The 13,629-nt window shown below is 43.4% G+C and overlaps 1 protein-coding gene across 6 annotated transcripts in view; it reads left to right on the plus strand.

Annotated features, from left to right (window-relative positions):
- EML6 (EMAP like 6) overlaps positions 1–13,629 on the plus strand; it is a 285,324-nt gene that overhangs the window by 124,993 nt on the left and 146,702 nt on the right. For all 6 annotated transcript variants that reach the window (XR_003513347.1, XM_027555299.1, XM_027555300.1 and 3 more), the window contains exon 7: positions 165–300. Coding sequence is in view for 5 of the 6 variants with exons in the window: in XM_027555299.1 (XP_027411100.1) it covers positions 165–300 (136 nt within the window). In the remaining variant the exon portion in view is untranslated. The remainder of the gene's footprint in view (positions 1–164; positions 301–13,629) is intronic.

Consider the following 13,629-nt stretch of genomic DNA (forward strand, 5'->3'; position numbering starts at 1 on the left):
AAAGGGATGTTACAAATGGCTACTTGTTCTATTACCAGGATTTCAATAGAGAACAGGGGATTTGTCTTCATTTTTGTTTTGTTTTTGTCTTATATTTTAATTATCAAGATCCAACTATAATGACTATTTAGAATGATTGCAGCATTATGTGCCTTAATCAACAGGCTGGAATCTTCAGCATGTATGCTTGTGAAGAAGGCTTTGCTACTGGTGGACGAGATGGATGTATACGATTATGGGATACTGATTTCAAACCAATAACCAAAATTGATCTCAGGGAGACAGAACAAGGATATAAAGGTAATGCATGTATTGATACTTACCGATAGCTCTTATTAAAGTGTTAAATACAGTGTGGAAATGTGTATTTATATTTCTCTTATCCCATGTTATTCCATTAAGGATTTAAGACAGTTTACATAAGCAAATATGTTGAAAGTAAATGGATACCTCTTTTCCTGATTTTCACAAAGGTATCTGTAGGTACTACCCGTGGTCCTGCTGCAAAAAGATAAAACAGCGTAATGGTAAAAACTACCAAGTGGTGTCCCGGGAGTTGGGACTTTAAGTTATAAAACTGGGAATTTGTGAACAAGTTAGTGACCCTAAATATAACTGCATGCAGTCTCTGACAAATAAATAAAAAGGAAAAACAAGAGAAATTATTTTTTTAATAGCTTTAGTGGAATAGCTACCATAGTAGTAGGAGCATGGGCATGGGCTCAGAGTCAGGGGGCTTAGGGTCAAATCCAAGTTTTACCCATGGTAGATTTGAGACCTTGGTCAAATTTCTTAACATCTCTGGGCCTCAGTTTCTTTATCTGCAAAATGAGCATAATACCAGCACCAACCTCATAGAGTTATATGAGGATCAAACACACTGGCAAAGTGCTTAGAGTAAGTCATTGTGCATAGTCAGCACTCAGTAACTGTTGGCTATTATTACAGTATGTTAAGTATATGAAGTCGCTCAGTCCCGTCCGACTCTTTGCTACCCTGTGGACTGTAGCCCACCAGGCTCCGCTGTCCATGGGATTTTCCAGGCAAGAATACTGCAGTGGGTTGCCATTTCCTTCTCCAGGGAATCTTCCCAACCCAGGGATTGAACCCAGGTCTCCCACATTGCAGACAGATGCTTTAACCTCTGCGCCACCAGGGAAGTATCTTAAGTATGTATACCAGAAAATGCAAAGCAGTTTATATACATCTTTTTTAATTCTCATGATAGGCTCATTATCTCATTTTTCACAGAAAGAATTTGGGACTGAGAGATTAAAGTAGAAAATATAAATATGAAAGGTAAGATGAAGTCACAAATGATGTTAATCCACTGAGCTCATGTGGGAGCTCTGTTCACATGGTGGGCCACGTGTGAACGGGCCCACTCTGTTCTCCAGGTGGGCCTCAGATGGCTTGCGGCCCCTGTGGCCAGCACTCAGGGAGGGGTGATTAGCATTGTGAGTTGTGGCATCAGCAAGATGGAAACTTACTCATTGCCCAAATGAAGGGGAATTACTCCCAGTGCTGAGATGGGGGAGAAAGTCCTGAGAATCTTCCTAGAGGGGGCTCTATGACATGAGACCCAACATCCTCAAAAAGCCTGAAGTGAACTGATACTCACCTGGTTGTTTTTCATGAAGCCCATCTTATGTTGGCTGATGGCTGTGTAGCCACCGAGGTTCTTCCATAGACCAAATGGTGTGGCCATTCTGAGAGCTCTCTGTTGGCCTGGGGTAGATTCCAGAGGACTGAGAGAAGAATGCATGGATCGCTATGCTTCAGCCATCATCCTAAATTAAGGTTGTTTTCAACCAAACTTTCTTAAAAACTGAGCAACAGGGAAGTGAGCTAGTCATTGTACTTCCTATATGTGCCCAGAGTCCAGATTCTTTAAATATCTATGAAATACAAACACACAAAAAAATGTGTTCGCAGTCAGCTCACCTGGAGATTGGATTGCTATTCTCTTGCTTAGGATCCTGATGTGGATACTTTCCTGGGTACAAGACCTTGGGGTCGATACAGGAGGTTGTAGAATTTAGTGGACACTGCATTGCATGGATGAGGAGACAATCAAGGCCCTTGAGTTCTCTCCTGGAGAGCATAGGCCAAGGAAACTTTATCCCAAAAAGCACTTTGGGCAGACATAAGCAAGTAAGTGCCCATAAGAGCAACGTTAACAATGCTAGTAAGTAAGAAAGAGAAGTCGCTCAGTCGTGTCTGACTCTTTGTGACCCCATGGACTGTATAGTCCATGGAATTCTCCAGGCCAGAATACTGGAGTGGGTAGCCTTTCTCTTCTCCAGGGGACCTTCCCAACCCAGGGATCAAACCCAGGTCTCCCGCATTGCAGGAGGATTCTTTACCACCTGAACCACAAGGGAAGCCAGAAATAATGATTCCTTTTTGGCAGTCACTTTAGCCAGCTCATCCAGAAGTTTTATCACATAATTATAGTGTAAATTTTAAAGTGTGGGGATCAGGGCAGAAGCCATATTTATCCTGCTATACTTTTCTACCTGATACCCAGTCCCTGACTTTGGGCTCCCAAAGGAGATTTTAGGAGCTGATTCAGCACAAGCATATAGCTGGGGGTTTGTATTGACTGCGAACTCCGTGGTCATCTCCTGTCCCCAGAGTCAAAGGAAGATGGTCAGGGACACTTGCTCCTTTCTTTCAGTATCAACAGATTTCCATACATACTCGCTTGGCCAAGATCAAAGCTGATGCAGGTGGTACACAGGGCACAGAAGGCCCTTCAGCAGGCCTGCACCTCATAGGTGGGGCCTGTGGGGCCTGGACTTACAGCTGATCGGGGCGGGGGTGGGGGTGGGGACTAGCATGTGTTTTTAGGTGGATAACCAGAGGGACAATAGCCTGTATTTCAGGAAAAGCAATGGGCTGTGTTTTTAAAGGATTGTATAGACCACACTGCAGTTTGGGCCCAAGGGAGCCATGAGAATGGGTGCCATTTTCCACCTTAATTTTTGTAATTGTAGCTCATTACTGATGTTTTACTTTAAATGAATGTTAATGCATTTCTTTCCTTTATTTTACTTCTCCTCATAGGCAGTTAATATCCACGAAATTATGGTTTTAATATATTTTATTTATATATATATTTTTACTTGTTTAAGTTCTAGCCATTGAAATACAAAATTTTGTCCATGTAGCATCCTCACTATCAGTGATGCCTTTGCCTGTCACACTTTTGGCAGCACTGTAATAGGAGCGCATTATGTACTATCAGACTCCCAAAGAATTGCTGGCATTTATTCCTGCCCTTAGCATAAAGCAGAATAAATGTCTAGAGTCAAACTAATGAGAGGCTCCTGGTTGAAGTTTGATAACAACCCCAAATCTGGCTCACTCTTCACTCTCAGCGCATCTAGTTCTTGAGCCTGTGTGGACAGGCCCTTGCAGGGGAAACCTGCCATGATCCTGAATCACCTTAGGGACCCCCTCTTGCCTTCAGGTGGGCCTTGGTGCCATCAGCACACGGAAGCAGGGCAGGGGGCTGTCGAGTTCAGAAACTGCTTTGCATATCTCAGAACAAGAAGAGTCTCAGAACAGGCCCTCCATTGCTGTTCCCTGAGGCAGTTGCCAGGGCCACCCTGTACTGGGGCACACTCTAAGGCATCTGAAGGTTTGAGTGAGGCCAGAGTGAGATGGGAGACCCAGCACAAGAATAAGGATTAAAATATGGAGGATTTGAGGTGAGGATTAAAAGTAGTTGAAATGTATACAGTTTTCTGGTCCAGTTTCAACCAGTCAATATCATACATGCCCTTGGCGCTCTGAGCATTTGCAGACAGTGTGGGTGGAAGGGGAGTGAAGAAAAGAGGGTGGAGAGAGGAAAATAAGAGGAAGAAAGAATGGACAGAACTTTGGAGGTACTTTGTCTCACACTTTCCTGCCCTATGCCCCCCAGCAATTACCCTCACAAGAAGTCTTGACTTTTCCTCCACAAAGAGCCCTTTGAAAGCAGTGAATTCTAGTAGAGCAGTGTTTCTTGTTCAATCAGCATGCCAGGCTTCCCTTCCTTCACTATTTCCCGCAGTTTGCTCAAACTCCATGTCCATTGAATCGATGATGCCATCCAACCATCTCATCCTCTGTCACCCCCTTTTCCTCTTGCCCTCAATCTTTCCCAGCATCAGGGTCTTTTCCAGTGAGTTAGCTCTTCTCATCAGGTGGCCAAAATACTGGAGTTTCAGCTTCAGCATCGATCCTTCCAATGAATATTCAGGACTGATTTCCTTTAGAATGGACTGGTTTGATCTCACAGTCCAAGGGACTCTCAAGTGTCTTCTCCAACACCACAGTTCGAAGGCATCAATTCTTTGGTGTTCTGCCTTCTTTATGGTCCAGCTCACACAACCATATGTGACCACTGGGAAGACCATCAGATCAGATCAGATCAGTCGCTCAGTCGTGTCTGACTCTTTGTGACCCCATGAATCGCAGCACGCCAGGCCTCCCTGTCCATCACCAACTCCCGGAGTTCACCCAGACTCACGTCCATCGAGTCAGTGATGCCATCCAGCCATATCATCCTCTGTCGTTCCCTTCTCCTCCTGCCCCCAATCCCTCCCAGCATCAGAGTCTTTTCCAATGAGTCAACTCTTCGCATGAGGTGGCCAAAGTACTGGAGTTTCAGCTTCAGCATCATTCCTTCCAAAGAAATCCCAGGGCTGATCTCCTTCAGAATGGACTGGTTGGATCTCCTTGCAGTCCAAGGGACTCTCAAGAGTATTCTCCAACACCACAGCTCAAAAGCATCAATTCTTCGGTGCTCAGCCTTGACTAATCAGACCTTTGTCAGCAAAGTGATGTCTCTGCTTTTCAGCACATAGGTTTGTTATAGCTTTCCTGCCAAGAGGCAGTTGTCTTCTGATATTATGTCCACAGTCACCATCCATAGTGAATTTAGAGCCCAAGAAGAGGAAATCTGTCACTACTTCCACCTTTTCCCCTTCTATTTGTCGTGAAGTAATGGGGCTTTGCCAGTCCTATGGCTTTTGGGATATATATCCAGAAGTGAACTATTGGATCATATAGTATTTCTATTTTTTATCTTTTTGAAAATTTTTTATACTGTTTTTCATAACAGTTGTGCCAGTTTTACATTCCTACCAGCAGTGCCTAAGGATTTCAATTTCTCCGTATCCTCACCAGTACTTTCTTTATGGTTTTGGGTAATAGCCGTTCTGATACGTGTGAAGCGGTGTCTCCTTGTGGTTTTTATTTGCATTTCCCTAATGACTTCTGATGCTGGGCATCTTTCATAAGCTTGTTGGCCATTGTATGTTATCTTTGAAGAAATTTCTATTCAAGTCCTTTGACCATTTTAAAATCAAGTTGTTTATTTTGTTGCCAAGCTATAAGAGTTCTTTATATATCTCAGATATTAATCCCTTATCAGATATATGACTTGTAAATAATGTCTCCCATTTCATATGTTGCCGTCTCACTCCGTTGATTATGTCCTGTGACACACAAACACTGTCTATTTTGATGTAACCCGATGTATCTGTTTTTCTCTTTTGTTACCTGTGCTTTTGGTGTATTGCCAAATTCAATTTTACGAAGATTTCTTATAAATGTTTTAGGGTATTGGCTCTTATATTTAGGTCTTTGATCCATTTCTGAGGTAATTTTTGCATATAGTATAAAGTAAGGGTCCAATATCCTTTCTTTTTCCAAAATAGTTTTTATAACTAATTTGGCAGCAAAACTTGACTCACACTTAGATGAAGCTGTTTGTTGTCTTCATATGTGTAAATATTCATGTGCTTTACTACAGAAATATTTGATTTCAAGATGCTGCCCCAGACTCCACTGGGTCTATTACATGAGCAAAATCCAGAATTTTCAGATTTCCAAAATGTGCCTGTCTCCAAAAATTTCAAATGTGTGGGATAGTGGACCTCCAATATAGTTTTCAGTGACTATCAAGTTCTGGAGTTTTCATGCTGTGAGAGACAGTGCCACACAATGTCAGCATGTGAAACTCTCACCTTATGTTGAGTAGGATGAGGCTCAAGGCCACTGGTATCAAGCTAATTGTAGGCTTAGCAGCAGCAGCAGCAGAGCTCTAACTCAAGTCTCATACCAAACTCAACAAAAGTTCACTTTGATCATTTTTAAAACAAATTTGTGATCTGGGTAACATAATGAAGCTTAAGTGACTTATAGTGGTAGCAAGAAAAACCAAAAATAAGTGTTAATGCATGGCAATCAAAATGAATTACATATATGGTAATAAAATACTTGGAGTTAATGGTTATAAATGAGTATGTCTAAAGGAGTACAGTAATTATTCACACAGTATAAGATGCATCATTCATTTATCCACTCATTAAGCATTTATTAGACATCTACTAAGTGTCAGATACATGCCTAGAACTGGTTAGGCTTTTCTAAAAAGTCTGCCTCGGGCATTTTATTGGAGTTTTTGGTGTGGTTATTTTAACTCTCAACACATATTAATTGAATTGTTGCTGTGTCTAATGAACTCCGAGTCTGGCGATGTCTCGCGTTAGGTCAAGCAGCATTCCCTCAGCCTTGAGCGAGAGAAGGAGCCTGAAATCTCGAGGATCCGAGACGCCCCTTCCCTCCTCATTGTCTCTGCTGCTCACACTGTCTTGCACACAGGCTATTGCAAGAGAAGGAGCCTGAAATCTCGAGGATCCGAGACGCCCCTTCCCTCCTCATTGTCTCTGCTGCTCACACTGTCTTGCACACAGGCTATTGCAAGAGAAGGAGCCTGAAATCTCGAGGATCCGAGACGCCCCTTCCCTCCTCATTGTCTCTGCTGCTCACACTGTCTTGCACGCAGGCTATTGCAGTTGCCTTGTAACTTGTGTTCCTGCTTCAGCCATTATTCTTAGAACAGCAGCTGGAGGGAGTTGTTCAACATTTACATGAGCCAGATCACATTTCCTCAAAACCCTGCCGCAATTCCCATTTTCCTCAGGAAAAGAGTCCACGTCCTTAGGATGGCCTACCAACCCGTCCCCCTCCCATTCCTCTCCCTCTGCTCTGCCTTCTTCTCAGGCTGCTCCTGTTACTAACCCCGTCTCTATGCTCCCAGGCTGCTCCCTCTGCCTGTGACACTCTCCCTAGGAATCTGCATGATCACCACCCTTCTTAAAGCCTCACTCAAGTGAAGCTACCCTGATGCCCTTATTTAAAATCACTAGTACAGCCACTATGGAGAACAGTGTGGAGATTCCTTAAAAAACTGGAAATAGAACTGCCTTATGACCCAGCGATCCCACTGCTGGGCATACACACCGAGGAAACCAGAATTGAAAGAGACATGTGTACCCCAATGTTCATCGCAGCAGTGTTTATAATAGCCAGGACATGGAAGAAACCTAGATGTCCATCAGCAGATGAATGGATAAGAAAGCTGTGGTACATATACACATATACAATGGAGTATTACTCAGCCATTAAAAAGAATACAGTTGAATCGATTCTAATGAGGTGGATGAAACTGGAGCCTATTATACAGAGTGAAGTAAGCCAGAAAGAAAAACACCAATACAGTATACTAACGCATATATGTGGAATTTAGAAAGATGGTAAAGATAACCCTGTATGCCAGACAGCAAAAGAGACACAGATGTATAGAACAGTCTTTTGGACTCTGTGGGAGAGGGCAAGGGTGGGATGATTTGGGAGAATGGCATTGAAACATATATAATATATGAAATGAATCGCCAGTCCAAGTTCGATGCATGATACAGGATGCTTGGGGCTGGTGTACTGGGATGACCCAGAGGGATGGAATGGGGAGGGAGGTGGAAGGGGGGTTCAGGATGGAGAACACGTGTACACCCGTGGCGGATTCATGTTGATGTATGGCAAAACCAATACAATATTATAAAGTAATTAACCTTCAATTAAAATAAATAAATTTATATTAAAATAAATAAAACCAAAACCAACTAAAAAAAATAAATAAAAATAAAATAAAATCAAAAGCCACTCTACCTCCAGGACCCCGGCACTCCTGATCCTGTCCTCCTACATCTTCTTTTCACCTTGTAACAAGCAATATAACTTACCTGTTTGTTATGTGTATGGCTGTTTGTTTCTACAAGGGCAGGAGCCTCTTTGTTCACTGATGCCTCCCAAGCTCTGAGAACAGTGCCTGGCCCAGGCCGGTACCCTGAAAACAGACAAATAAATGAAGAGTATGTTGTGGGCCTGGAGCACAGAATGACAGGTGACGAGGCTGCAGAGGGAGGAACAGATACTGCTGTGTTCAAGCTGGGCCCCCACAGACCAGCAGTAGGAGGTCATAGAAAGGCTTAAGGGAGTGAGTGTCATGGTCAGGGCTACACCTGCTCTGGAGCAGGAGGTGGGGCAGGATTAGAGGTGGGAGCCCAGGTAACTCTTCCACACGACCTATTCTCAATACCATTCTTCTTCTTCAGAGTACTTTGAGAATCATTCAGTCCAGTGGTTCTCAACCAAGGTGTTTTTATCTCCCGGAAGACATTTGGCATTGTCTGGAGACATTTTTGGTTGTCACCTGGGAGGGTGCTACTGGCATTCCCGAATACAGGACACTGGTAAACATCCTACAGTGGCAACTACTGATGATAGACGCCTCGGCTAAGAATTTTTCGGCCCCAGATGTTAACAGTGGCATGACTGAGAAACCCTGGTATAGAAGGTTCAAAGGACCGATTCTCAGATCTGAGAACAGCCTTGTTGATGTTAGAGACAAAGCAGGTATCTTCTGGGATTCTCCTGGTCCCTTGGGTGCTTGATTGCACACTTCCACTGCCATCACCTCCATCACCTCTCTCCTGCCTCCTCACCTTTATCCTTTGGGGTGTGCCTGTTACGTCGCTGTTGTTCTGAGGAAGCGGAGGCCCTGGAGAGGAACGTGTGAGAGCTGAGGGTGGTTAGGTGTGCCGCCACGGGCACATATGCTGCTGTTTGTTCAGACTCCACATGGAATGAGGTGTCAGACAAGCAAAGGCTGACTGTCGGGTTCATTCTGGTAGTAATTCCCCTCTAAACACTCCAAGTGAGCCAGGCTCCTTGAAAAACCAGCCTGGGTATTCCCTTCCCTGGAGTGGAGGCAGCTTAACAAGTGTTTCTGTCTTCTGGGGTTCCATTAGGCTGTGTTATCCTTCAGAATTCCTGAGGCTGTGGGATTTGGGATCCTGTGAAGTGGATTTTGAAATAGCCAAGGATTTAGTAAAGAATATCTGCTGGAAGTTCTCAGACAGAGAGCCCTTGTAAACAGGAGCAGCAGGCTGTGGACACTTCCTGTCACAGACTCATGGCGCTTTGTGGGTTTTTTTTAACTTTTTATTTTGTATTGAGGTACAGCTGATTAACAATGTTTTGATAGTTTCAGGTGAACAGTGAAGGAACTCAGTCATTCATATCCATGTATCCATTCTCCCCCATCCCTCCTCCCATCCAGGCTGCCACTTAACATTGAGCAGAGTTCCATGTGCTATACTTTAGGTCCTTGTTGGTTATCCATTTAAAATATAGCAGTGTGTACATGTCTATATCAAACTCCTTAACTGTCCCTTCCTCTCAGCAAGCATAAGTTTGTTCTCTCCATCTGTGAGTCTCTTTCTGTTTTGTAAGTAACTTCATTTGTATCATTTTCTTTTGAGATTCCACATATATGTCATGCTATATTTATCCTTCTCTATCTGACTCACTTCACTCAGTATGACGATCTCTAGGTCTATATGTTGCTGCAAATGGATTTATTTCATTCTTTTTAATGGCTGAGTAATATTCCATTGTATAAATGTACCACATCTTTCTTCTTTATCTACTCTTCTGTCGACGGACAGTTATGTTGCTTCCGTGTCTTGATTATTGTAAACAGTGCTACAATGAACATTGGAGTGCATGTATCCTTTCAGATCATGTTTTTCTCCAGATATATGCCCAGGGGTGGGATTGCAGGGTCATATGGTAGCTATATTTTTAGCTTTTTAAGGAATTTCCATACTGTTCTCCATAGTGACCATACCAATTTACATTCCCACAGACAGTGTAGGAGGGTTCCCTTCTCTCCACACCCTCTCCTGTATTTATTGTTTGTGGATTTTTTGATGATAACCAATCTGGATGGTGTGAGGTGATATCTCATTGTAGTTTTGATTTGTAGTTTTTTCATAACTAGTGAGGTTGAACATCTTTTCATGTGCCTCTTGGCAATCTGTATGTCTTTTTGGAGAAATGTCTGTTTTGGTCTTCTGCCCGTTTGTCGATTTGTTTATTTTGATGCTTTTAAGTGTGATGAGCTGTTTGTAAACTTTGGAGACTTATCCCTTGTCAGTCACATCATTTGCAAATATTTTCTCCCAGTCTATGGTTTGTCTTTTTGTTTTATTGTTTCCTTTGTTATTTAAAAGCTTTTGAATTTAAATAGGTCCCATTTGTGTGTTTTTGTTTTTATTTCCATTATTCTGGGAGATGGATCAAAAAAGATATTGCTGCGATTTACGTCAGTATTCTGCATGGTGCTTTGTTTTAAACACACTGCATGTAGCATCCCATTTTTCCTCCAATAGCCCTGGAGGGGTCTCCTGGCAGGGCTGGCTCCTGGAGCATGAGATCTGCCTCGTTGCACAGGGCTCCATGCTCTGAAAAGTCCTACACTCGGTGTAGTGGTTGCTGTCACCATCTTGAAATTCTTCGTTATATTTAAGAATTTAAGTGTTAGTCACTCATTCATGTCTGACTCTTTTGCGACCCCAGGGACTGTAGCTCACCAGGCTCCTCTGTCCATGGTCTATTCCAGGCAAGAATACTGGAGTGGGTAGCCATTCCCTTCTCCAGGGGATCTTCCCTGGGGATCAAACCCACATCTCTCATGTCTCCTGCATTGGCAGGCAGGCTCTTTACCACTAGTGCCACCTGGGAATGTGTATGGAAAAAACCTGAAACAGCGAAAGTAATTTTAAGAAAGAAAGAGCTGGAGGAATCAGGCTCTCTGACTTCAGACTATACTACAAAGCTACAGTAATCAAAACAGCATGGTATTGGCACAAAAACAGAAACATACCTCAATGGGAAAGGACAGAAATCCCAGCAATAAACCCACACACCAATAATCAAGCTCCATCTTCCCTTGAGTATAATAATCTGTCTCCTGCTCACCCTTATATTGCCTTTTACCTGGGGCACTCCTTAGTATTGCACCTTTTACAAGTAGAAGGCCATCACCCTGTCTTGTTTGACCTTTGGTACCATGTCCTGGGGGTGCATCTACCGAGAGGGAAATACCCTTTAGGAGAAGGGAGTTTACCCCAGATTTGCATGGCCTGCAGCCTCATCTTCTCTCCATCACCTGCTCACTCTGGAACTTGGGGCAAATATTGCAAACTTTCTGTGCTATGGTTTCCTCGTGTATTCAACAGATATTTACTGTCCCCACCTAGGGCCCAGTGCTGTCCAAGAGCCGCCTCTTGAATCGCCATAAGCCTTTTCAGGCATATGTGCAAAGCTCTGGGTGCAGCGCTGGGAGTGTCTGGGAGAACCATTCCTGCCCATTTACAAGACTGGCTTGTTTGACTCAGAAAAGATTTCTCAAAGTTGCACTTATTTTTGGCCATCTTCTCATCAGGCCTTCTGCTTTCTAATCTACTATGGTAGTTTTCCAATATCTGGCCGAAGAACCACTGTATTAGAATTGGCCCAGAAATCTGAATTTTCAACAGTCTGGCTAAAGGCTGAGAACACACACTAGCTTCAGAACAGCTTGGTAGTGACTGGTTCTTAACAAGTGTTTCTCAGCCCTGGGGAGCTAAAAATAAGTATGCCCTGATCCACTCCAGACCAACTGAGAGAAATTTCTGGGTAGGATAGAGGCATCCATGTTTTAAAAACATTTTCTATGTAGGTTCTGATGAACAGTAAGGTTTGGAGCAACTGTTCTTGGTTTTTACCATATATCAGGCCTCAATGCACCAGGTTTAAGAGCACCGATAAGTACCACCCCTTCATGGATTGCAGCTTTGTCATGGTGAAGGGGCTTGCATAACTCAATGGAGCTAGTAACCATTCCATGCATGGCCACCAAAGATGGACAGGTCTTAGTGAAGAGTTCTGACACACCATGGTCCATTGGAGGAGGAAACGGCAACCCATTTCAGTATTCTTGCCACAAGAATGAACAGCATGAAAAGGCAAAATGATATGATACCAGAAGATGAGCCCCCTAGGTAGGAAGGTGTCCAATATGCTACTGGGATGAGATGGTTAGATAGCATCATCGAATCCGTGGACGTGAATTTGAGCAAACTCCAGGAGATAGTGGTGGACAGAGGAGCCTGGCATGCTGCAGTCCATGGGGTCGCAAAGGGTTGGACACAACTTAGTGACTGAATAACAACAATAAGGACCAACTCCCTTCCTCTCCCCACTGCCAGTCTTCCCTTCTTGGGCCAAATAATTGAGGGAAAAAGCATTTTACTCCCCAAATAGTTTTCTTTGTGTGTTAGGTACAGCGGTTCCTTCTGAGAGTCAGCAGTGCTAACATATCAAAATGATAACAGACAACACAACAAATACGTTGTAACACAGGCTTGTAACTAACAGACTCAGGGAGGACACAGCAGCAACTTCACAGCTCCTGGTGCTGACCCCGGCCTGGGGACAGAATCTGACCACACGCACAGCAAGCTGTTCTCCATGGAGATGTGAATCTAATAAAAACCTGCTGGTTGAAATCACAACAATAATAACATACTTAATGATATGAGTGCCAGACACAGATTGATACTGAGTGCCAGATATTGGGTCAAGTGTTTGAATATATGCTTGCCCTGAATCTTCATAACAGTGCTGTGATGTGTGAGTGCTAATATTCTCTCCAGTTTACAGGTGGGGCAACCAAAGATTTGAAAGATTAAACACGTGCCTTGTCACAGATCTGGGCTATAAATCCAGTCCGTGTACTTAACTGTTCAATGAACTAGTGAAAAATAAGCATGTCCTTTAAGTCTGTGTTGATATTCATGATACTCATGGATTAGATCTCCCCATGCCCGGGTTTCAGGACCGTCACAGAGAGGATTGAAAGTGGACTGTTTTCCGCTTCCTGGTCTGAATATAAAATCTGGGCAAAGAGCTGGTGTGAATTTGATCTTCTCCTTAGAGTTTTTCTGTTGAAGTGGGTGGTTGCTCTGTACTGCCATCTGCTGGCTGTCTGAACCAAGTACAGGCCAGAGCCCCGTATTTCTCATAGTGGAGCTAGTGGTAGAGGAGGTCACTGAATTCAAAATGTGCACCCCTCACCAAAACGCCTTCCTCTGAAACATACACTTTTTCATAAGAAAAGAGAATTTCTATGGTTTAAAATAATTAGGATGGTTTTCCCTGGCTCTCTTTTCACTCTTGGTGAATTTCTGACCATATTCCAAATAATGCCTTATATTTGTCTGACTCCCAGAGCAGAAGATAGGGAAAGACAGCTTAATTCCTTCCCAGTGCAGTGGTCACCTCGGCCAGGCTAGCTTGGAAATTGTGGTTAGGTTACTGTTCTCTGCATTTGTGTCAGAGAAGCTAAAACTAAGCCTGGATGGTTGGGAGAAGGGACCTACATATCAGAACCTTGTTAGGAACCTG

The sequence above is a fragment of the Bos indicus x Bos taurus genome, chromosome 11 (genome assembly GCF_003369695.1).
Source record: "Bos indicus x Bos taurus breed Angus x Brahman F1 hybrid chromosome 11, Bos_hybrid_MaternalHap_v2.0, whole genome shotgun sequence".
NCBI lineage: Eukaryota > Metazoa > Chordata > Mammalia > Artiodactyla > Bovidae > Bos > Bos indicus x Bos taurus.